This window comes from Nicotiana sylvestris, chromosome 3 (genome assembly GCF_000393655.2).
Source record: "Nicotiana sylvestris chromosome 3, ASM39365v2, whole genome shotgun sequence".
Taxonomy (NCBI): domain Eukaryota; kingdom Viridiplantae; phylum Streptophyta; class Magnoliopsida; order Solanales; family Solanaceae; genus Nicotiana; species Nicotiana sylvestris.
In genome coordinates, this window is record NC_091059.1 from 26,929,895 (window position 1) to 26,955,102 (window position 25,208).

General features: G+C 34.1%; 2 protein-coding genes across 4 annotated transcripts; one reads left to right on the plus strand and one right to left on the minus strand.

The window, feature by feature from the left end:
• Window positions 1-459: 459 nt before the first annotated feature.
• Window positions 460-2,928, plus strand: LOC104221664 (uncharacterized). The gene is made up of 3 exons (XM_009772771.2): window positions 460-1,508; window positions 2,441-2,520; window positions 2,603-2,928. Exons 1-3 carry the CDS (start codon window positions 633-635, stop codon window positions 2,694-2,696), a joined length of 1,050 nt encoding a protein of 349 aa, XP_009771073.1. The 5' UTR covers window positions 460-632; the 3' UTR covers window positions 2,697-2,928.
• An 18,869-nt stretch (window positions 2,929-21,797) lies between these two features.
• On the minus strand, window positions 21,798-24,657 carry LOC104217589 (homeobox-leucine zipper protein HOX11-like). 3 transcript variants are annotated; one of them, XM_009767876.2, is made up of 4 exons: window positions 24,281-24,657; window positions 23,346-23,689; window positions 22,519-22,598; window positions 21,798-22,391 (listed from the first exon to the last, which is right to left on the minus strand). In XM_009767876.2, the coding sequence occupies exons 1-4, from the start codon at window positions 24,555-24,557 to the stop codon at window positions 22,067-22,069; spliced, it is 1,026 nt and encodes a 341-aa protein (XP_009766178.1). In that variant the 5' UTR covers window positions 24,558-24,657; the 3' UTR covers window positions 21,798-22,066. The 3 variants fall into 3 exon arrangements, with proteins under 3 accessions (XP_009766178.1, XP_009766177.1, XP_009766179.1); XM_009767875.2 differs by having other exon boundaries at window positions 23,346-23,713; window positions 24,281-24,642; XM_009767877.2 differs by having other exon boundaries at window positions 23,346-23,686; window positions 24,281-24,641.
• Window positions 24,658-25,208: the final 551 nt, after the last annotated feature.

Here is a 25,208-nt window from a genome sequence, read left to right on the forward strand (position 1 = left end):
CTACTTAGCAGTCTGGTACAAACTGGTACTATTCTTGTAGGTGTTGTTAGCTTTGACCACATGCCTGGGGAACTTCTCGTTTATCCATGATAACCATCGATAAGCTGCCCCGAGGTCGGGCATAAAGAACCCTCGAGGTCGAAACCTCGAACCGTGCCCCGGGCCTTCGAGGTGAAGCTACGGAAAGACGTAATGATCGTAAAATCGGGCTCTCCAATTTTATCCGTATACAATTAGAATATTTATTTATAGATAATTATAGGTAAATCTCTTATAAATATTATAATTTAAATTTAAAAATAATGTAATTTGTTTTCAACAATATTATCGCATATATAACTTAAATCTTTGTAATAATAGCCTCACGGCAAAAGTAAAAAACGTAAAAATTGAGCCTTCTAGATCCTTCTAAAATATGGAATATATACCAAAAATGTTGGGCCTTAAAAGTCCAACTTCTAGATCCATCCTTTTTCAGAACCCTCCAGACCGTTGCTACTAGTATTTCTCTCTATTGCACTTCGTCACGAACACATTCTCATCTCAGATCCATTTCTTACCGTCGCCGCCGTCCACTTCTTACAGTCGCCGCCGTCTTCAACTGCTTTCCGCCGCAACTTAATAAACGTAGAATGGCTCGAATGGGGGAAGGAGACAAAAGATGGATCGTCGAGGACCGTCCAGATGGCACAAACGTCCACAACTGGCACTGGTCCGAAACCGATTGTCTCGAATGGTCTCGCGGTTTCTTCAACAAGCTACTCTCAAACCAAACACTCCTCAACGGCGAAGGCAATCTCCATATCCGAACGAAAAAGCTCGAAAAACTCGAAGGAGAAGCGTACGTTAATATCCGCAAGGGAAAGATAATCCCAGGGTATGAATTAAGTCTAGTACTTTCATGGGAAGGTGAAGCTACAGACACTGACGGCACAAGTTTGTTGAAAACTGAAGGGACTGTAGAAATCCCTTATATATCCGACGAGAATGCTGGTGAAAACCCTGAAGTTAGGGTTACAATTAGGGATGAGGGTCCCATCGGAAAAAGATTAAAAGATGCTTTTATTGCAAAAGGGAAGCCTTTTGTTTTCGAGCAAGTTCAGGTTTATGTTAATGCTATGGCGAGAGGTGGTCCTGCTAAGGACGACCTCGAATCGAAGAAAGTTGTAAGCAAAACTGCGGGTTCTGCCAAGGGGGCAGGTGCAGTTGAGAAGGATAAAGCTGCAGTGAAAGAGGTTGTGAAGAAGGAGGAGAAGAAGGAAGGGTTTAAGACGATTGCGATGACGGAGAAGTTCAATTGCAGAGCGAGGGATTTGTTTGAGATTTTGATGGATGAGAGGAGATGGAAGGGCTTTTCACAGAGCAATGCGAGGATTAGTAAAGAGGTAGGGGGTGAATTTAGTATATTTGATGGGTCAGTGACTGGGAAAAATCTGGAATTGCAAGAAGGGAAATTGATTGTGCAGAATTGGCGGTTTGGTAGCTGGCCTGATGGGATTCAGTCCACGGTATGATATTCTGACCCTTGCTCTTCTGTAGTATCTTTAAGCACTCATATCGAGTGGTTTACACCATTAGTTAGTGTAAATTAACTTAACCTGTTAACATTACTTGCCATTTATGATAGGTTATCAATGAATGCTTATATATTACTAAAAAGATTATCTACAATTACCTTTTAAATGACCTGATTATGTGAATTATCTTTTATCCCATCAATGCATAGAACTTAAATTCCATCAAATAGAGTATACCCTACTGTGCGAATGTCATATGTTTATGAGAGGTGAGAATATTTTATGGTCAAATGATCACCGATTTAGTTTGTAAACATTGTCAGATGGAAAAAGTTTGTTATTCCACTATTCTGTTTGAAAGAGAAGCATGGACAAAGGCTTTTTTTCTGGGAACATGACAAAATATTTTTGACAGTGAATTTATGTGTTGAATATATGATAAGCAGAACAGCATTTCTGGCGTAGTTGGATTCGATGGCCTATGGAGAATAGGGATCACGTCGACTGCACTCTCATTGTTTGCTGCATTGCTCTGTTATATTAGGTTGTTACTTTTAACACTCCAATTTGAAAGGAAGCGCCCGCCATGAACTTTGAAGTATTCATCCAGTCTGATACCTACATCCATTCTATGAATCATGCTTTTATTCACAGTTTAGGGGGGGAATTGAGGATTAATAACGGTGATTTTGTATTGATTTGAAATGTGAATGCGGCCAAATCTGCTTTTTGCATTCAAAGTCCTTATATTTCTTTTAGTACTGTCAGTTCAGAATGCTTAAATAGAATGGTGCAACTGTTTTCTGCAATGTAGCTATCATTTCTCTGCATCAATAAACACAGAGAAATTGTTCATGGTAGATGAGATAGTCTAAGAGCCAAGTAGTTAGTTTTCTGATGTAACTTCAATATTGGTCTTGCAGGTGCGAATTGTTTTTGATGAGCCTGAATCTGGAGTTACAGTAGTCAAGCTTACACATAGTAATGTGCCAGAGGAAGACAGGTCAGTTGTAGTTCGTCGGGTAGCATTCTATTTTGACTAAGTATGGTTTCTATGTTTCATGCTTCTCACTTCAACTCTGCAGATATGGAAATGCAACTGTTGTGGAGAATACCGAGAAGGGATGGCGAGATCTTATTTTCAACAAGATACGTGCTGTTTTTGGCTTCGGGATCTAAATCTTCCCAAGTGTGTAGAATTTTATAATTGATGTTATACATGATGATTGTTTGAGATTATTGGGTAACTAAGCCCAATTTTTCTGGGCATTATAGACCTAATAATTCATTCAACTGAGTTTCTTCTACGCCGATTGTCTGTCTTCTGTTGATTAAAGCTGCTGTCTATCCAATGAACATGTTAAATTTGCTTGAAATGAGATCTATGCTTGGAGGTTGGTGTTATAGTTCATTACTAAAGTTCTACTCTAAAGTTAATATGTTGCCTTTGTCATTTTGGTAATCTTATTTGTATTTTTTGTAGACATCCACGTGGACACTATTATTAGCTCTTTGTGATGCTTCATGTTCTGTTGGATGTATGTTGTAGAACTGAAATTTGTATGAGGTATTGCAGTTATCAAGTTTTCATATTGGCAAGCTACTGTATATGCTATACAGTCTTCCCTGCCTGTATATCTTTTGTCTCGTGGCTTAGAAAGATCCTTATTGGAAAATAAGTACGGCAAAATAGATGCATTCCTTGTAGGGATGGCAATGGGGTGGGGCGATGCGGGTGCAGGGCGGTGTGGGTTGGGCATTTAATTTTTTGAACTAGTGTTGTGTCCTGTCGAAGGTTCGTTAAAGTGCTGTTTTCATAACTAATTTTTCTTCTTCTTTGAATATGAGATTTGGTGAATTTAACAGAAGCATTAGTAATTATTTGTAAATCACTGCATATGCAACATCCTTAAACGCATTTAGATTTGACGCGAACTTGAGCAGAAAGTAAGTCCTACATAATAATCGGAATCTGTGTTATTTCCAAGTCACCTGGTGTGATTAGGGTGGGAGTTTATTTTTGGCAAAAAAATCACAAAAGAGAGAATTTTTATTTAAAAAATTTGCAGGGCTGGGCGGGTGAATGCGGGTTTAAATCCTATGCGGGGCGGGTTGAAATTGTGCGGGTTGAGACAGAACCTGCCCGCACCGCCTGCCAATCCTAATTGAACCCGCCCGCACCGCCTGCCAATCCTAATTCCTTGTGTGGAGAAACAATCTCTTCGAACGATCAGAATAGCTACTTGGGATGTAGTAAGTATTTGGTTCTGTACTTTTGATGTTTCTATTTGAGACATCACCTTAGTTTTTGGTTGAACACATGGATTAGATATCTCTTCCTATGCGGAAAATCCGTTGAAAGAAAAATCCTGCTGTTTATAGTTGCTGCTTTTTCACTGCCATTTTAGTTTTGTCTTTTGTGGTATAAGTTTGAAGATTGGTTTTCGTCCGCGCATACAACACACAGTTTGAATTCGTTGCTTCTGAGTAGTAATGAGCACAATTGTATATCACATGGACAAACTTAAAATCCTGACTTGTATCTTCGCCCTCATAGTTGGTCTGCATTAATCTAGTCGACACAGTAATTGGCGTAGGAGGACAAGTCTGTTGATGTCGACATCTTATATACTTTCCAAAAGATAGGAGCTGTTTTTGGCGTTGGAATTTGAATCTTACCAGGTGTGTACAATTCTATTATGAAATTCTTGGTTAACTTAGCCCAACTTTTGTTGGCACCTTGGATATGAAGATTCATTCAGCTGGCTTTCTTCTAAATTTAATGTCATATCTTTCTTGATTAAGCATGCATCTATCGATGAACACGTGCAATTTGCTCCAAGTGAAAAGTGGTGTTAAATTGTATGAGATAATACAGCGGTTACTAGGTTTTCAGTTGCTTCTACAAGTACATGAGGTGTTAAATTGTATGTCCGGACCCTATGCTATACAATGTTTCCTTGAAAAAGAGGACGTAGTTGGAGACACTCCTTAGGTTTTAGTTAAGTGAAAAAGAGGGAGAGGTTGACAGAGTATAGACTATAGAGTACAGAAACAGCAGTGCACTGTTATTCTTTTGCTTCGCTTGAGCATTTTTAATGTAATAAGAGACTCAAATACAGTGTATCCTGTTAGTTAGACTAAGTCCATTAAGAAAACTCAAGTCCAATGTGTCTGCATTTTAGGCCCATAGCATTTGAGATTAGAGGGAGAAATTCAAAAATAGCCAGATTTACAACTGGTCGTTCAAAAATAGTCCAATTTCAAAAGTAATCGAAATTTAGTCACTTTTCATGTAAAGATAAATCTGAGCAAAAATACTGTTCAAATTCCGGAAAATACGCAAGTATATTATATTGGAGTTCCAGCATAAGTATGCTTGAACTCCAGCATATTATACTGGAGTTCCAGGATAAGTATGCTGAAACTCCAGCATAATATGATGGAGTTCCAACATAAGTACACTAGAACTCTGGCATAATATACTGGAGTTCCAGCAAGTATAATTGTTCAGTATAATATACTGGAGTTTGGAGCACCGGTGCTCCAGTCTCCAGTATATTATACTGGAGTCAGCAAAGTATATCGGTCCAGCATAACATGCTGGAGTTCATACACAGGTGCACCGAACTCCAGTATATTATGCTGGACTGGTCTCTGCTGCAGCAAAATAGTGGTTATTTTCATTAACTTCGTAAATGCTGGGTATCTTTGAATGACCAGTCCGAAAACTGGCTATACCGTGCTATTTTTACGAGATTAGATGGAGTAAAGTTGTGCGCAACAAAAGCAAGACGATTCCTTCTAGAAGAAAGAAGAATTAACTTAAACAGCAGCCCACTCAATTGCTTAAACTATAAGTAGTTGGATGATGTATAATCTTTGTATAATTCATTTATAATATGTATATAATCATCATAATCAATCTATAATCTATGTATATCAGTAAGGCAAAGTAAATAGCGAATCCGGCCAACTATTTGGGTAAAGAAAAGCAACATTCTCCGCTAAAAAGGATTCTATCAAACGTAGTCCAAATGTAATGTATCCTGCGCCTTTGATTGTTGCTCCTTGTAAGTTTATTGCCATTGCAAGCCAACCAAAATTTCAAATGAGAAACTCGTGGAAATTTATTTTGTGCCTAAAATGTCATTAGGTCTGTGACGTAACCATTAGAATTAGGCTTAAATCGATTATTTATCGAGTCAATAGGCAATACAGTAACTATCTATTGGGGGTGGAAAGTACGGGGGGGGGGGGGGGGGGTTGAATTTAGGCCAATTCTTAATTAGATGTTGGGTCAAAACCTTTGATTTTTTTACCTATAGCCCGCGCCAGAAATTATTTATATTTGATAGCCGAAAAAGTGTATAACATATAGAATGTATATATATACAAAAAATATATATATATATTGACTATTTATTTGAGAACGGCTATGCAGTGTCATTTTTTCAAACTTTTTATTATTATTATTTGGTGCCTAAATGCCACATGTGTGATCTCCGTTAGTCATTTTGCAATATCCTCTGCGTGTGTAATACATGCACCTTATTTTTTTCATTGGTTTTCAATAAGGTGTTTAATAGGTGCACCTCTGATCATGTTGTGTCCATTAAGTACAAGTCTTAGTTAAAGTGTTTAAATGAAAAAATACGATAAATTAACACTCCGTTTATGCATTTGGCCTTTTAAAAAATATTCTTGGCTTCCTAGAAATTTGGCCAAATACTTGAATTCTCTCAACATAAGCACTTTTAACTTACGAAAGCTTGGACAAATAGACTGAATCATGCGACAGCTTCCTTAGCTTGAACCGTCGGATTAGACTGAACCGTAGGTAACACTTGATTTTATTAGATCTTAAATCTTCCTAACCCCCCCCCCCCTCGGGGATATTAGCTCTCAACTCTTCAAGCTTTGAGACTTTCACTCAAAAACATGTCTGGCTTTTGGCCACTGAAAGACAATTATGCCTCTATGACTTATATTCTAAGAAAAAGCTCTAACCATTATTATATTGGGGAGGCAAAGTTTAATTTCTTATACTACTAAATATTCTTACACCAAGAGAGATATTCGTTTGACCAACAAATTAAACTATTAAAAAAAACAGAATAAAATTAGTGAAAATTTGAGATAATTAAGCTTCCATTTTACTTTCTGATAATATGATGACTTGCAATCACAAGAGAACTTAAATTGAAAAGGACTTTGAAAAGGAAAATAAATAAGACCAAGTTTATGAGCTTTTTTTTTCTTCAATGGCTAGTAATAGTATATTGTCGAAACTATGCGGAAAGAAAATTATTAAGTTACTCTTAGTAACTTTTTGAATTACAAGGTACAAAATCGAACTCTTACATATAATTAGGTGATCAGATAGCCAAGCAGTTATACTAAGTGCCCGTTTGGGCATAAAATTTGATGGAAGATTTTTCTAAAAAAAATTCACTTTTTTTCTAAATCAGCATTTGTTCATAAAATTTTCAATTTTTACTTGAAGATGCATTTTGAAAATTTTCGAAAATTTGAAAAATTGCAAAAAGTTGTTTTTCAAAATTTTACTCAAATCACTCACAAAACTTCAAAAACAACCCAAACTGAAATTTATGTCCAAACACAACTCTAAATTTCAAATATCATTTTTACTTGAAAAAAAATTTCACCATTTTTTCGAATTTATTACAATTCTTATGTCCAAACACCTACTAAAGTTCCTCTAGTTCTTAGTAATTATAAAAATAGCTCATAGAAAGCCCATAATCTGGAGATACATAATAAGTAACCCTCTCCGTACCCTTTATTGGCTATCAACATACGATTTAATAAGATTACTAATATAAAGTTAAAATGTGTTGAAAAACAACTATAACATGTCCTACAAAACAACTAATGTCATAAAATAAAGACTGTAAAGTAAAGACAAGTATATAGAGAAACTGTTATATTATTCGAATTCAAACTGATGTACATAATGAACTGAAATCTCTTCTATTTATAGAAGAAAGGAAACTGCTGTGTAAGCTGCTACTATACCAGATATGGATAATCTTCTACTGAGAGTAATGTTTATCCATAATGGAGTACTGAAAGAATAAGCTTATTATACCCGATATGGATAATCTTCTACTGGGGGTAATGTTTATCCATAACTGGGTACTAAAAGGATAAGCTTATTATACCCGGTATGGATAATCTTCTACCGGGGGTAATGTTTATCCATAACTAGGTACTGAAAGGATAAGCTTATTATACCCGGTATGGATAATCTTTTATCGGGGGTAATATTTATCCATAACCGGGTACCGAAGTGATAAGCTTCTTCAGGAAGCTTATTTCCAATAGAGTACTAAATAGATAAATATATTTACGGTGGAGTTCCATATGGATAAGCTTCTTCAGGAAGCTTATTTACAACGGAGTACTAAATGAACATCCATAATATAATATATTTATAACACTCCCCCTTGGATGTTCATTAAAAGATAATGTGCCTCATTAAAACCTTACTAGGAAAAATCACGTAGGAAAAAACCCAGTAAAGGAAAAAGAGTACACATATTTAGTAAGACGCATTGCTAGGTGCCTCATTAAAAACCTTATAAGGAAAACCCCATGGGAAAAAACCTTAGTAAGGGAAAAAGAGTGCATCGCGTATTTTACTCCCCCTGATGAAAACCTTGTTTCAAATATTTGAGTCTCCGCATTCCAATCTTGTATACCATCTTCTCAAAAGTTGAAGTTGGCAAAGATTTAGTGAATAAATCTGCTGGATTATCACTTGAACGGATTTGTTGCACATCAATGTCACCACTTTTCTGAAGATCGTGTGTGTAGAATAATTTTGGTGAAATGTGCTTCGTTCTATCTCCTTTTATAAATCCTCCCTTCAATTGGGCTATGCATGCAACATTGTCTTCGTATAAAATTGTGGATCTTTTCTCACATTTTTCTCGAATAAAATGAATAATTGATCTCAACCACACGCATTCCGTACTTGCTTCATGAATAGCTATTATCTCAACGTGATTTGAAGAAGTAGCAACAATAGATTGCTTTGTGGAGCGCCATGATATGACAGTACCTCCATATGTAAATACGTAGCCGGTTTGAGATCGAGCTTTATGGGGATCAGATAAATAACCTGCATCTGCATAACCAACAAGGTCTGCACTATCTTTGTTAGCATAAAACAAACCCATATCAAGAGTTCCCTTTAAATATCGCAATATATGCTTAATCCCGTTCCAATGTCTCCGTGTAGGAGAAGAACTATATCTTGCTAGTAAATTAACAGAAAATGCTATGTCAGGCCTTGTAGCATTAGCAAGATACATTAGTGCACCAATTGCACTGAGATAGGGTACTTCGGGACCAAGGAGTTCCTCGTCCTCTTCTGGAGGTCGGAACAAATCCTTATTCACTTCAAGTGATCGAACAACCATTGGTGTACTCAATGGGTGCGCTTTGTCCATGTAAAAGCGTTTTAAGACCCTTTCTGTATAGGCAGATTGATGGATAAAGATCCCGTCTGCTAAATGTTCAATTTGCAGACCAAGACAAAGTTTTGTCTTTCCAAGATCTTTCATCTCAAATTCTTTCTTAAGATATTCAATTGCCTTTTGGAGCTCTTCTGGAGTTCCAACAAGATTTATGTCATCAACATAAACAGCAAGTATAACAAATTCTGATGCCATTTTCTTTATAAAAATACATGGACAAATAACATCATTTATGTAACCTTCTTTCAGCAAATATTCACTAAGGCGATTATACCACATGCGCCCAGATTGCTTTAAACCGTACAAAGATCTTTGTAATCTGATTGAATACATTTCCTGAGATTTTGCTTCAGGCATTTTAAATCCTTCAGGGATTTTCATATAAATTTCATTATCAAGTGAACCGTACAGATAAGCTGTAACTACATCCATTAGATGTATTTCAAGCTTTTCATGTAGTGCTAAACTGATGAGATATCGAAATGTTATGGCATCCATAACAGGTGAATATGTTTCATCAAAATCGACTCCAGGTCGTTGTGAGAATCCTTGTGCAACAAGGCGAGCTTTGTATCTTTCAACTTCATTTTTATCATTCCTTTTTCGCACAAAAACCCATTTATGACCAACTGGTTTTATACCAGCAGGTGTTTGGACTACTGGTCCAAAGACCTCTCTTTTAGCAAGTGACTTCAATTCCGATTGAATTGCCTCTTGCCATTTTGGCCAATCAGATCTTTGTCGACATTCTTCGACAGATCGAGGTTCAAGATCCTCACTATCTTGCATAATATTAAGTGCAACATTATATGCAAAAATATTATCCACCACTATTTCAGATCGATTTAAATTAATCCCATCACCAATCGAACTTATTAAAAGTTCCTCACTCACATGAGCTTCGGGTTCATTGATTTCTTCAGGAATCTCAGAATTAATCAGATTTTGGGTCTCTTCAGGAGATCCCTTCATAATATCGTTTTGATCATTTGTCGATTTTCTTTTTCGAGGATTTCGATCCTTAGAACCCAAAGGCCTACCACGCTTCAGGCGTGCTTTAGGTTCACTAGCTCTCATGCTAGTAGATGGTCCTACTGGGACATCAATTCGGATAGGCACATTCTCTGCTGGGATATGTGACTTAGTTATCCTTTTCAAATCAGTAAATGCGTCTGGCATTTGATTTGCTATATTCTGTAAATGGATGATCTTCTGGACCTCCTGATTACATATAGGGGTACGGGGATCAAAGTGAGATAATGATGAAACTTTCCACACAATTTCTCTTTTGATTTCCTTTTTCTCTCCCCCTAATTGTGGGAAATTTGTTTCATCAAACCGACAATCTGCAAATCGAGCAGTAAATAAATCTCCTGTCAATGGTTCAAGATAGCGAATAATAGAGGGTGATTCAAACCCAACATATATTCCTATCCTTCTCTGTGGTCCCATCTTACTACGTTGTGGTGGTGCTACTGGCACATATACAGCACATCCGAAAATTCGTAGATGGGCAATATTTGGTTCATGACCAAAAACTAATTGTGACGGAGAATATTTATTATAATGTGTCGGTCTGAGACGGATAAGTGATGCTGCATGCAAGATAGCATGGCCCCAAGCAGTAGTGGGAAATTTTGTTTTTATAAGTAGTGGTCTTGCTATCAATTGCAGACGTTTAATAAATGACTTTGCAAGGCCATTTTGAGTATGAACATAAGCTACAGGATGTTCAACTTTTATCCCAACTGATAGACAATAATCATCAAAAGCTTGAAATGAGAATTCTCCAGCATTATCAAGACGAATAGCCTTTATAGGATAATTTGGGAATTGTGCCCTTAATCGAATTATTTGGGCTAATAGCTTTGCAAACGCCAGATTGCGAGATAATAGTAGGCACACATGAGACCATCTTGAAGATGCATCTATTAGGACCATAAAATATCTAAACAACCCACTTGGTAGGTGAATAGGTCCACATATATCCCCATGTATACGCTCTAAAAAGGCAGGGGATTCAATACCAACCTTCATTGGTGATGGTCTAGTGATCATTTTGCCTTGATAACAAGCATCACAAGAAAATTCGTCATTTGTAAGAATCTTCAGGTTCTTTAATGGATGCCCACTTGAATTTTCAGTAATTCGTCTCATCATTATTGATCCAGGATGGCCCAAACGGCCATGCCAAAGCATAAAAATATTTGAATCCGTAAACTTCTGGTTTACGATAGAGTGTGCTTCAATTGTACTAATTTTTGAATAGTATAAGCCAGAAGATAAAGTTGGTAACTTTTCTACAATGCATTTCTGGCCAGAAATATTCTTTGTAATACAAAGATATTCCCTGTTCATTTCATCTATTGTCTCAACATGATACCCATTTCGGCGGATATCTATAAAACTCAACAAGTTTCTTCGGGACTTGGAGGAGAACAATGCATTGTCTATAATAAGTTTTGTTCCCTTAGACAGAAATATTATGGCTCTTCCGGAGCCTTCAATCAAACTTATATTACCAGAAATTGTTGAAACATTTGCTTTTTCCTTATGCAAATAAGAAAAGTATTTCTGATCGTTGAATATGGCATGAGTTGTTCCACTATCAATAACACAAATATCTTCATGATTTGTCTTTGATCCAAACATAATTTGAGGGTTATCCATATTCTTCAAAATAACATAAATAAAATATATTATAGTAAACATCATTATCAAAGCATAACTTTTATTTATGTACAACAATTACATAACCATACTATCTATTACAAACAACAAAAATTAAAATATTTACATTTCTACAGATTCACTACCGATTACATGACTTGTTTCTCCTTCTGGGAGTGCAAAGTAATCAGCTACATCCAAATGCATGAAGTTTAAATTATCTTCAGAAATAAAATTTGCTTCAGCATTTTTATCTGTCTTCTTCAGGGAGGCTTGATAAAGCTCAACCAGGTGCTTTGGCGTACGACAGGTACGTGACCAGTGCCCTTTTCCTCCACATCTATAGTATGCATTTTCTGCATTTGGCGCTTGCACCGCTTCATGCTTTTGTTCCTTCCTTTTCTACTGCTGGTGGTGAGGAGACTTCTTTGGTGCATTATTATTACCATGATTGGGGTTCTTCCCCGACCACAGCCATGACTACGACTGGGGCCACGACCTCTTCCACGTTTAGCTTGGTGGAAGTTCGTCTCATTCACTTCAGGGAATGGACAAGAACCAATATGTTGGCTTTCATGATTTTTCATTAATAGCTCATTATGCTGCTCTGCTATAAGAAGATGTGAGATAAGAATACTTTTTAAATCCCATTTCTCGATATTGTTGTTGCAGGAGCATATTCGAGGCATGAAAAGTGGTGAAAGTTTTCTCCAACATATCATCAGTAATATTATCACCACATAATTTCAATTGGGAAATAATTCTGAACATAGCAGAATTATACTCACTGATAGATTTAAAATCGTGTAGCCTTAGATGAGTCCAATCATAACATGCCTGTGGAAGAACGACCATCTTCAGGTGGTCATATATATCTTTCAAATTATTCCACAGTATGACTGGATCTTTAATAGTGAGATATTCCATTTTCAGGCCATCATCAAGGTGATGACGTAGGAATATCATTGCTTTGGTACAGTCTTGGTTTGATGCCTGATTTTTATCCTTGATGGTGTCTGTCAGACCCATTGCATCAAGATGAATTTCAGCATCAAGCACCCAAGACATGTAGCTTTTGCCCGATATATCCAGGGCTACAAATTCAAGTTTAGAAAGATTGACATTATTTTGGAAAAGAAAGTTCTTACCTCTAATACTTTCAAAGTATTTGCTCGCGATGTCAGAGTCTCGTGTTGATAATGTGTTATAAAATAAATACTGTAAAGTAAAGACAAGTATATAGAGAAACTGTTATATTATTCGAATTCAAACTGATGTACATAATGAACTGAAATCTCTTCTATTTATAGAAGAAAGGAAGCTGCTGTGTAAGCTGCTACTATACTAGATATGGATAATCTTCTACTGAGAGTAATGTTTATCCATAACGGAGTACTGAAAGGATAAGCTTATTATACCCGATATGGATAATCTTCTACTGAGAGTAATATTTATCCATAATGGAGTACTGAAAGAATAAGCTTATGATACCCGATATGGATAATCTTCTATCGGGGGTAATATTTATCCATAATTGGGTACTGAAAGGATAAGCTTATTATACCCGGTATGGATAATCTTCTTCCGGAGGTAATGTTTATCCATAACTAGGTACTGAAAGGATAAGCTTATTATACCTGGTATGGATAATCTTTTACCAGGGGTAATGTTTATCCATAACCGGGTACCGAAGTGATAAGCTTCTTCAGGAAGCTTATTTCCAATAGAGCACTAAATAGATAAACATATTTACGGTGGAGTCCCATATGGATAAGCTTCTTCAGGAAGCTTATTTACAACAGAGTACTAAATAAACATCCATAATATAATATATTTATAACAACTAAATCATTTTAACTATTTATTGTTGAAAAGACTAAAGAAATATTGATGGGAGAATTATGAAATATCTATATCAGTGAAATGCAACAAGCCAGTATTCGATCTCATGTAGAAAAAATAGAAAATTAAATAGAATTGTATTTAGAGAAAGTAGAAGCTGTTATGTTAAACATCACATTATGGTGGATGTCTACTCTTCTTCCATGATCTTTATCTCAAATGCTTTATGACATATTCAATGACATATTTTGTATGTTCAATGACATATTCCATGACATATTTTCTTAACTTTTTATACCTATATAAAGGCCTTGTAATAGATAGTAAATGACACACAATTGAAGAAGAAATCTCTTCCTTCTCTCTATCTCCATTTCTTGTTCATGTTTTACTAAAAAGTTTTTATTTTCTTGTTCCATATTATTACTTTGAGTTATATTTTATAACACGTTATCAGCACGAAGTCTCTAACCTTAAGGTTGAATTCCACTTCTGGTAAAGTATATCTGGATGATCTATTGTCATAATATAAACTTGGGCATCTTGTTCATGAATATAGTATAGTTAAATTTTCGTGAACTAATAATAGGTGGCATGCGTTAAACTACATAATTTACAAAATTACAATTATACTTTATTATGTATGCTTATGGTTTTACCTTATAATACAATTTAGTATGCCTAGTATAATAATTATACATTAGTTTGCTGTCACATATAATTAATATAATAATAATAATAATAATAATAATAATAATAATAATAATATTCGTAACTATTTTATTTTGATAAGATAAAATATTAGTTTAAGAGGTATGTACTACACCAAAATTTTCATTAAAGATAGTTCTTATCAAATTAACGTGTTCAATCATTTCTATATGGAAATATATGTCTTTATTTGCTAGATCTCTTATCGGACAACGATAATATTCCAAGTAAGTCACATTCTATCATTTCTACTCCATCTCGTGGTATGAAAGGTACAATTTTTTTTCTTTAACTAACTTTGGGGCTTAGTTCCATTAGAAACTGTGAAATAATTTATACTTTGGTACAATTCTCATGGCCTTTTAGTTTTACGGACAGATATATGTTTGATCGAAATAGTTATTAAACTAATCAATTCTTTCCTTGTTATTGTTTACTGCCTTCATTGAATTGTTCATCTAATTATATGAACTAATGACTTTAAAAGCAAAGTAACATGGTTTTGCTGGTACTTGGCAATAGTGATGTCATTATGTTTTATAGCTAGCTAGCCTATTGGAATATGTAAACTGTCTAGCAAAATATTATTACTTTCTTATTAACTTTCTGAAAATTGAATTGTGATATATAATAAAGCAACAATACTAGTTATGTAGCATGTCAAATCACTTAACCAAATTATTACTGGAATTGCTTGATAAAGACCTTAGTGCAATAAGGTTATTCATATTAACCAGTATTGTTCTTACATGTATTTAGTACATTTTAAGTCATGTGAATTAATATATATAATTTAATAATGTATACCATGCACTAACTGGACATACGGTTTAGACATATTCTGGTATTATCTAATTTACGATTTTTGTCAAATTATTATGATATTTTTATATCATATTTATGCACCACTTAATTCATTCAAATTAGCGGACGTGATATATAATCTTTGGGTTATTGAGATATCGATGTCCAATTTTTAATCAATACCACAACAATTAGTTTTTTTAGTGTAGAATAATTATTTTTATAGTGTTAGTTCATATGAACTTACAAATATGATATCACTAGAGCACTAATTGATTTTATGCATGTAATCATTATAAATTGGCATTATTTTTAAAGCTTGGGGTAAGACATGAATTTGAATCGTGATAGAGTTTCAAGTCATTTTGGTCAAACATGCTTTTACATGGGTAAGACATTGGATTCGACTCCCAATGCACCATATTGATGATATAATGATGACTAAAGAAAAATAATATATTTTCCATTAAAGGCATGAAGATTGTCCCACTTGATTTGCTTCATTCTTGAAGTGAATGTGGTAGCAGTACATAATAAGTTTAAATGAAGACATGTGGTGGAACAATGAACGTGGGCTTTCCAAAGAAAAAAATAATAATAATCATCACTATGATTTTAAAGGAAAACAATAAGGGTTCTTAAAATAGTCCTTCAAAATATGAAGGCAATGTTTGCCATCAAATTGGTATGAAAATAATAAAGCACGTCGCTGATTATGATTCATTCCTTGAAGAGAATGTGACTTGTGATAAGCATTGAGAATGCAAACCCATTCCTAAAGTTGAATGTGGCAATATGTGATAAAAGCAATGAATAAAGACATGCAATTCATGATTATATGAATACCACACAACTCACCTTTAAGGAAGGTTTGAGTGAAATAAAGAGAATAAATATTATTGTGTGGTTACATGAATATGTCATTGGTTGCGTACATGTGATACGCCAAATATTATTTTGCCATGCCTTATAAAAGTTATTAAAGTCAAAATTAAAGCAATAAATGATTTTGCTTATGATGATTTTGACCATGAAAATTTATTATGATATAAGTTTCTCCGTGAAGGAGACATTTACCATATGAATGGTTTGATAAAAGATCGTGTAGTACAAAAGTTGTTAAGAGCTCCAGATGAATAAAATTATTCATGACATTGATATTGTAAAGTCTCAGAAGAAACTTTTTGAGTTTCAAATGTACAAGTCAAAGTGATTATCATATTAAGACAATAAATGAAAGGAAGATTGAATATATTCATATTTCTATAATCATATCGGGTAAATATGAAAGGTTACCCAGTTTTATTTCTATTTGTACTACACAAATATAAGAATGATGCTTGAATCATATGCCACAAGTAAACTAGAGGTTTACTAAAATAAATATTAGTTGGCATAACCGGTTGACCATCCCGGTTCAATTATGATGCGAAAAAAATTAATTGAGAATTACATTTGCATATATTGAAGAATAGAAGATTCTTCAAGAATTCTCTTATGTTGCTTATTCTCATGATATACCAGTTAAGGTAGGGATTACATCCCTTGATTTCTGGAACAAATAAAAGGTGATAAATATATGGGCCCAGTCACCTGCCATGTGGATCGTTTACTATTATATGGTTTTAATAGATGCATCTATTATATGGTCACATGTGCATTTATTATCAACTTGCAGTTTGGATTTTGCAAGATTGCTTGCTCAAATTATTAGAGCATAATTCCAGAATATAAATTATGATAATTTATCTTAATAATACTGGTTTAAATCCAAGTTGGTTTAGCAGAAATTGTATGCCTCCAGTTATAGCTAAATCATTGGTTATGAGAACAAAACTCTCAAAAATAAAATTTTGTATGAGATGTATTATATAATATACAGCAGCACTTGTACGCATCTAGCCAAGTTATGAAAATTTCTTCCTATCACAATCGGTTCAGGGTCAGGAACCAAATAATTTCTATATAGAAATATGGATGTGTTATATGATATAATTATTCCACCACAATGCATAAAGATGTGTTCCCAAAGAAGGTTGGGAAATGTGTTGGTGATCCCAACATTAAGGGGAGAAAATGGGCAGCTGAGAAAGTGATACGTGAAATGAATTATTATTAATACATATAAATCCTCGTACAAGAAAATATGAACTTGAAGTTCAAGTGATAATTCATTTACAAATTATTGCCAGACGCATTTTGCTGACCCAAAGCTAAATGTCATATTTCAGCTGCTAATGCTCCAAATAGAATAAAGCCCATGGGGGACAGAGTCTATGCCACACATAAAGCGTAACAGACAAATCGGTTCCAAAGATAAAACTCCTTGAAGAAGGAGAGGGGCAAATATTCAAAATGGTCATAAAATTGAGGCAAATGTTCTAGAAGAGCACCACGTCATAATATTTCATAAGACCTCGTGGGAGAGGCTCAGGTACCTGAAATAATGAGATAAAGAGATCTCAATAAGTTATGTCATTATTAGGTAATAATGGAACCGACATAAAGTGATCGTTGACGATATTGTTAATATAATGTAGCGCTCAATATTATTAATATTGACGAGGATCTTGAGCTCAAATCTGTCATGAAATTTGGACAAATAAATGATGGGCCAAAATAAAATAAAAAAATATATACGCAATCAAGATTGATTTCACCTGAAAAATGTGAAGTTGGACGGATAGTCCCAATATCTGAAAGTATAAAAGCCACTGGAGGTATAAATGTGCTCTTGTGCGAAGAAAGACAAGTCGATAGACATAAAGACGACTTGTATCACAAGAAGATTTGTAAATATCCTAGCATTGATTATATAGAGACATGTTCTCTTGTGGTGGATGTAGTCATTTCAGGTTTTAATCTGGCAATACATAAAAAACTTGATATGCGTATAATGGAAATCATTGAAGGATTTAAATTGTTCTAAAGCATATTATGGTTTCCAATAATTTATTAAATAAAGCTTCAATAATCCTTATACGAATTGAAACAATCAGGGTGCATATGGTATAATCGCCCGAGAAAATACTTGTTGAAAGAGGGTACAAGAATAATTCAATTTGTCCTTGTAAAAGGATCCGGATTTGAATTTGTTATAACTGCTGTGTATATTGATGATTCAAATATTATTAGAACTCCCGGGGAGCTTCATAAAGCAGTAGACTATTTAAAGAAAGAATTTGAAATGAAAGATCTTAGAAAGATAAAATTTCATCTTAGTCTACAAATTGAGTATATGAAAGATGAAATTTTTGTCCATCAATCAACATACACTGAAAATATTTTAAAGTGATTTTATATGGATAAAGTACATCCATTGAGTACCCCGATGGTTGTCTGATCACTCGATATAAATAAAGATTCATTCCGATCTCATGAAAATAATGAAGAACTTCTTGATCCTGAAGTACCATATCTTAGTACTATTGGTGCACTAATGTATCTTGCTAACACTACATCTTAGCAAGATATAGCTCTGCTCCTACAAGGAGACATTGGAATGAAATCAAACAAATATTGTGTTATCTAAAATGGACTACCGACGTGGGCTTATTTTATGGCAATAATTGCAATCCCGATCTTGTTGGTTATGCTGATGCGGGGTATTTATCTAACACACACAAGGCTTGATCTCAAACATGCTATGTGTTACATGTGAAGACACTGCCATATCTTGGCAATCGACTAAGCAATCAATCATGGATACTTCATCTAATCATGCTAAGATAATTGTTATTTATGAAGAAAGTCGAGAATGTGTATGATTGATGTCTATAATATATCTTATTCGAGACAAATGTGGTTTGAAGTGTGATAAACTACCCACAGTTTTGTATGAAGAAAATACAACATGCATAGCCCAATTAAAGGGAGGATTCATAAAGGAGTTAGGACAAAGCACATTTCACCTAAATTATTGTTCACACATGATCTTCAAAAGAATGGTGATATTAATGTGCAACGGATCCGTTCAAGTGATAATATGGCTGATTTGTTCACCAAATATCTACCGGCGTCAACCTTCAAGAAACTAGTGTACAAGATTGGGATACGAAGGCTCAACGATGTGAACTGATGATCTCATCAGGGGGAGTTAATACGCGTTGTACTCTTTTTCCCTTACAAGGTTTTGTCCCATTGGGTTTTCCTTGCAAGGTTTTTAACGAGACAACCAAAAGGCGTATTTCTAAACATGTGTACTCTTTTTCCTTCACTGAGATTTTTTTCCCCATAGGTTTTTTTTTTCTCTAGTAAGGTTTTAACGAGGCACATTATCTATTGACATCCAAAGGGGAGTGTTATGATAAATATTACATTATGGTGGATGTCTACTCTTCTTCCATGATCTTCATCTCAAATGCTTAATGACATATTCAATGACATATTTTGTATGTTCAATGACATATTCCATGACATATTTTCTTAACTTTTTATGCCTATATAAAGGCCTTATAATAGATAGTAAATGACACACAATTGAAGAAGAAATCTCTTCCTTCTCTCTATCTCCATTTCTTGTTCATGTTTTACTAAAAGATTTTTATTTTCTTGTTTCGTATTGTTACTTTGAGTTATATTTTATAACAGAAATATGATTTTTGAGCCTTTGGTGGCATGTTAATAAGCATATCCAAGCTTTTCAATCAAGGGAAATGGACAAACTTTTGAAATAAACTTTAAAAAAAGAAAAGAAAATGTGGAACAAGTACTTTTAGGACAACGAGAGTATCAACAAAATTATCCACTATGCTTCAAATGATTGGTTGTGATATCATTCAAGGCGGCAAGCTTGCTATTTTTTACAATCGACAAATAATTTGACAAAATGATAGCTTAAATTTTGAAATATAAATGTCAATTTATAGGCATGAAAATTATGATTTCTTCCTCAACAAGTCATAATATTGCCACCCCAATTTGATAAAGCTAAGATCATTTCAAAAAAGCAATACATCAGCTTTAGCATGCTTCGTTTTTATCATTTAAAAAATTATCCACAAATTGGTTAATAATTAGAGTTCACCAAAAAATTGCATACGACCTACGAAGACGACCAATATATGTCGTCCTAGCATTTGACAACTTCCATGTTTTTCTCTTACGTAAACATGACAAGAAACCATAGAACATTGACAAGCTCAAGTTTTTATTTTTTATTTTTTTTAGAACAATTATAATTTATTTTGAATGTCAACATAAGAGGAACAAGTGTTTTTTTTTTTGGGGGGGGGGGGGGGGTGTAAGACATCATTATCAAGAAAAATTGAAAATATAAGTCTTTGTGAAGTGATTATAGTCTTCAAATGATTTGAATTTTATATTTAGCTTCCAGAATGGAACAAAATTTTCTTATATACATTGACTTCTAATCATGAAACTCCCCTACCAAGCACCTGACTTTGACTGAGGGAACCAAAAATGAAAAATGAAAAATTTTAAAACAGGTTGAGTCTAAAAATAAATTAGCTAATCGAAGGCAACCCCCAAAAATTTCTTGTATGAAATTAAATAGGGTTGTTGAACATTATTGTAACTAAGGATGCTAACAAACACCCACTAGCAGAGTAATATATCAAGGGCGGATTCCGGTAGTCCAACTGAAAATATTATTTTCGACTTGAATTACCTATATATATGCAAAAAAAAATTTAAAAAATAATATATATATATATATATGTATGTATGTATGCATGCATACATTATAAAATCACACACATTAATTCTAAATTTTATTATTAATAATTTTTGTTCTTTTCTTTAATTTTATGTGGGCAGGCTGGACAGGAAATGGAGTTATGAGTGCTCATCAACCGTTCAATGATTTCAGACTAGGAATAAATTTGAACAGGCATTTATGTTGAACTTCAGCCATAACTTGTGAAGTAATAATAATAAATATAAGTACCCTAATATTAAATATGCAAAACTCTCCTGAATTTTCTGTCTCTGAGGAACCGTATCTTGTACCTTTTAGAATCGGCCTTGTCCTCCCTGCTATAACATTTATTGTGCTAAGTAATTTCTTTTCAAGATTTACAGCAACAAACATAGATTTATAAAAATAGAATTTGTTTTCCAAACAATTTCATACATTTATGTTGATCATCCGTAACTTGTGAAGTAATCGTAAATATAAGTACCTTCATATTAATGGTGTAGATGGAATATCTCCTCAATTCTCCTTGCTATGACATTTATTATACGGAAAGCATTTTCTTTCAAGGAGAAAGTATTAATTTGGTTTGATGAATCCAATTTTTTTTTCCAATAATAAACATGAACTTTAATCTATATAGTATGTGTTCCCAATTATTGATCACTAATGGATCGTTGGAAGAGCTAACATCTATCAACTAATTGAGAAAATAAATAATTCAGATCATGTTTATCTTCATTGGGTTTTCAGATTTATATGATCAAATTACATAGTCATTTGATTTTCCTGATATACTATATTAATTTTAAGTAAACAAAGCGAAGCTGATGTGATTTTAACGTCTTTGTGAAATGCCTTTTAACACGTCCTTTATTTCAGCAGTAATGTTGCACCTGTTTGACACTGTAAAATAAAATGCGCTGAATAAATCCTACAACTAAAGATATATTAGTAATTTAATCCTATAGTAGATCATGTCCCAAAAGAAATAATCATCACAAATTATGTCGTTGCAAGAAAATGGCGCACATAGCTTAACCAAAACCTATATGATAGTTTGGATTAATTAACAATATGGAAAAAAAATACTAATGCAAATGTAACTTCTTTTTCCCACAACTTCTCCAAAAAATTATATCAAGCAATACAACAAGTCTTTTTCCTTATCATCTAAATTCCTAGTCAAACTACACTTTCTCAAACTTCATCCTTAGTTCAAAGCTCACCATAAACAGTAGAGTATAATTAATTAAAGAAAATAAAAAAGAATCATTAGTGGCAAATCACAGCCAAGAATCACCTATGTCAAAATCCGAATTATGTACTAAACCTACTACGGGGTCACTAAACTAGCAAACTTATGAAGCAGCCTGAGGAGCATGAACTTGTGCAGGTGGAAATGGGAAGAGATTGGGCTTTGCCAAAGAAAGCGTCGTGTTCGTGGCCGTGGCAGAGGTAGCAGCAGCGGCTGTAGGGACGGCTGCGGCGGTGGTGGTGGCGACTCGCTCACAAGACGGACACATAGTGAGAGTGGTGGCAGGAAGTTGCATGTACAAAGGTTGGGAAGATTTTAAAGCTCTTAATTCTTGAAGCTCTTTTTGCAGCCTCCTATTCTCTTCAGTCAGTGTCTCACAACATCTTTTTAAATATTCACAATCTAGTTCTGTCTGCTTCAATTTCGTCCTGCCATTGTTGAATTTATAAATGCATCAATTAATAATACAGTAATTACTAGTAGTACAATTTACTTCTAATATTAACAAGATTTTTTTTTCCTTTTTTATTGGATAATGTGAAATTAAATGCTTACCTTGCTCTTCTATTTTGGAACCACACTTCTACTTGTCTAGGCCGAAGTTTTAATTGCTTTGCCAGAGCAAACTTCTGTTTCTGCAAAATGTTAAAATTCTTTTCAAATTGAGAACAATATCAGTACTGTACGTATACTTTCATAAATTAGGAAAAATAAATACATAATTAATAAAAAACTAAATAAATACTGCTCGGTAAAAATATTACTCCTTTCCATATTTAAAGACAACATAAATATATTGTAAGTGATAAATTTAAAATTTTTAACAAATATTTAAGAAATTGTGGTTAAAAATATCTTTGATATATTCTCCACGTAACAACAACAACACCGCCAATATTATCCCACATCATGGGGTTTGGGAAGGTGATATGTACGCAGACCTTAAAGTAGGAGTACCTTGTGAAGGTAAAGATGCCGTTTCCAATATAGTCCCTCGATCTCCACATAGTAATAGTGCCATATAATTGAGGAGAGGGTATTAATATCAAACATCAATCTTTTGCTAATGTAATTTGTTACTACTTCCTTTGGTCCAATTTATAATATTTTTTGTTAGTCCCTTTAAAAAATAATATTAAATTATTCATCTTACCCAAACTTTTACAGGCACACAATATGAAATATTTAATACCATAAAATTTTAAAAGTCTTATAATCATACAAATATTTAACTAGAGAGTAACTTTTCACCAAATATTTTATTGATATACTCTTCTAAGACGAAACAAATCTCTTGATCAACTTTGTTGTTAAGGGTTTAGCTCAAAGATTTATTTCCTTTTTGACCAACAAAAGATTTGATATGATGAAGATTGACTTACAGGATTGAGAGTGTTATGTTCTTTGAAACTTTCTTCAAGAAAAGCAGATTGCTCTTTAGTAAGTCTCAGTTTTTTTCTAGCTAAACCATTGTTTTCATCTTCATCACTAACTCCTCTTTCTGTATCTCCGGCTTCAGAATGATCTCTCTTTCCTATTAATGATCTGCTATTTCCATTTCTGTATATTGATGAAAATTCCATCTGAAAACTTGATACTCCGCTGTTGCTGTTCGGAGATGAGAGGTCCGCCCCTTCTTCAGCCTCTTCTTCCAGTACTATTGGCCGCCGGTTCATGTCCAATACCTTTCCTGCCGGTCCATTTGTTAAACCCGGTTCAGCTGCTACTAAAACAAACCAGCAACAAAATGCTTTTTATCAGATAATAAGCATAAATCTTTACAGAAGCAACACACAAGTAATAGAAAAAAATTACCCTAGATACTGTAAAGGCTATAGTTTAGGAATTTTTTGTTGTTGTCTGTTTGGTTTTATGCTTTAGTGTATGTATCAGAGATTCAGTAGCCTAACTAATTAAAATTTACATTAGGTATTCACTATTTGGTTAATCGCTAGTTAAAGAAAATATTATTTTTTCCAGATAAGGATCGTCAACATTATCTACACAAATTATATAACTCCCTATATATCCTTCCCTTAATTCCCGGCTTCCCCACAAACCCAAAAACTAAAAAAAGAAAAAGAAAAAAAAGAAACAAATCACAAGACAATAGAGTGGAGCAGTGACAGAGCTAGGTGGGGGGTTAAGCGGAAATTCCTTCGTGGAAAATTATAATATATATATATATATATATATAAGAATATTCCTTTAATTTCTTTGCGTGTTTACTTTTTAATTTTTTGAATTCTCTTGCCGAAAATCCCATTTTCCCTACTGATGAAGGAGAAGAAGAGGGTGATGTGTGAAAAGAACTTACTATTTTGAGAGAGCCAAGGGAAAGGAATCTGTGAAGGCATAATTTGATTGAGGGGAACTGCAGAAAGAGGCAGAAGATCAAGATGCAATATTTTTCTTCCTCCATTATTTTCATCTAATTCATGAGTAGTATTGCTCTTTCCTAAACCCATGCAGAATCTTAAATCTTTATTGCTACTCGTTAGCAGCTCCTCATGTGATGAAGAATTATTAGTAGATTTTTTAAGAAAGGAAAATGATTTTTGGGTATCCCCTCCTAAGCTCAAAGCTAACTCCATTAGAGAGAGAGAGGAAGAAATATTGTTAAGAGAATAGGAAAATGTGGAATGTGGTTGAGTTGAAGAATGGAAGAAAAAGGAGACAATTTTAAAGATGGCTTTGTCCAATAAACTTTTAATACTACTACTAGTAGGACGATAATTAAAGGGCAAAACTCAAAAGGCTTTTCTTTTTTGTTTTTGGATTTGGGCAAAAAATAAAATTGACCGACAAAATACTCATTGAAGAGCGCACGTGAATCCATATAAGTATACAATGGGTTCATACCAATGACAGAAACGGTCAATGGCGGAGGCAGAATCTCCATAAAAGGGTTCAATTTTTTTTTTGTAGCTAGTACGAATTGAATCTATGATCTTATGAAGGTTTTGAACCTCCTTGACCACTAAATTATACTTTTGGGTTGTGTTAAGATGGTTCAAAATTTACTATATAGAGGTAAAAATCAAATTTTATCTTATATATACAGTGTAATTTTTCGACGAAGGGGGTTCGAACCGTCCCCTAAATCCGCCCTTGCGCATAGCGTGAGAAAGGGAAAGATACTGTCTCAAAACAATATATACTGCTGCTGCACTACTAATATACCGTTTTAATTTGTATGAACCTATTTATGGTGGCTATTTAAGAAAAGAGAGAAGACTTTTAAA

What these genes read in the sequence shown, in the direction of transcription:
- LOC104217589 (XM_009767875.2), bottom strand. Translation starts at nt 24,557, where the DNA reads ATGGAGTTAGCTTTGAGCTTAGGAGGGGATACCCAAAAATCATTTTCC. An exon ending in CCCTTGGCTCTCTCAAAATA is followed by an intron (nt 23,714 to 24,280) that starts GTAAGTTCTTTT and finishes TCTGATAAAAAG; the next exon opens with CATTTTGTTGCTGGTTTGTT. An exon ending in TTCCAAAATAGAAGAGCAAG is followed by an intron (nt 22,392 to 22,518) that starts GTAAGCATTTAA and finishes CAACAATGGCAG; the next exon opens with GACGAAATTGAAGCAGACAG.
- LOC104221664 (XM_009772771.2), top strand. Translation starts at nt 633, where the DNA reads ATGGCTCGAATGGGGGAAGGAGACAAAAGATGGATCGTCGAGGACCGT. An exon ending in CTGATGGGATTCAGTCCACG is followed by an intron (nt 1,509 to 2,440) that starts GTATGATATTCT and finishes TTGGTCTTGCAG; the next exon opens with GTGCGAATTGTTTTTGATGA. An exon ending in AATGTGCCAGAGGAAGACAG is followed by an intron (nt 2,521 to 2,602) that starts GTCAGTTGTAGT and finishes TCAACTCTGCAG; the next exon opens with ATATGGAAATGCAACTGTTG.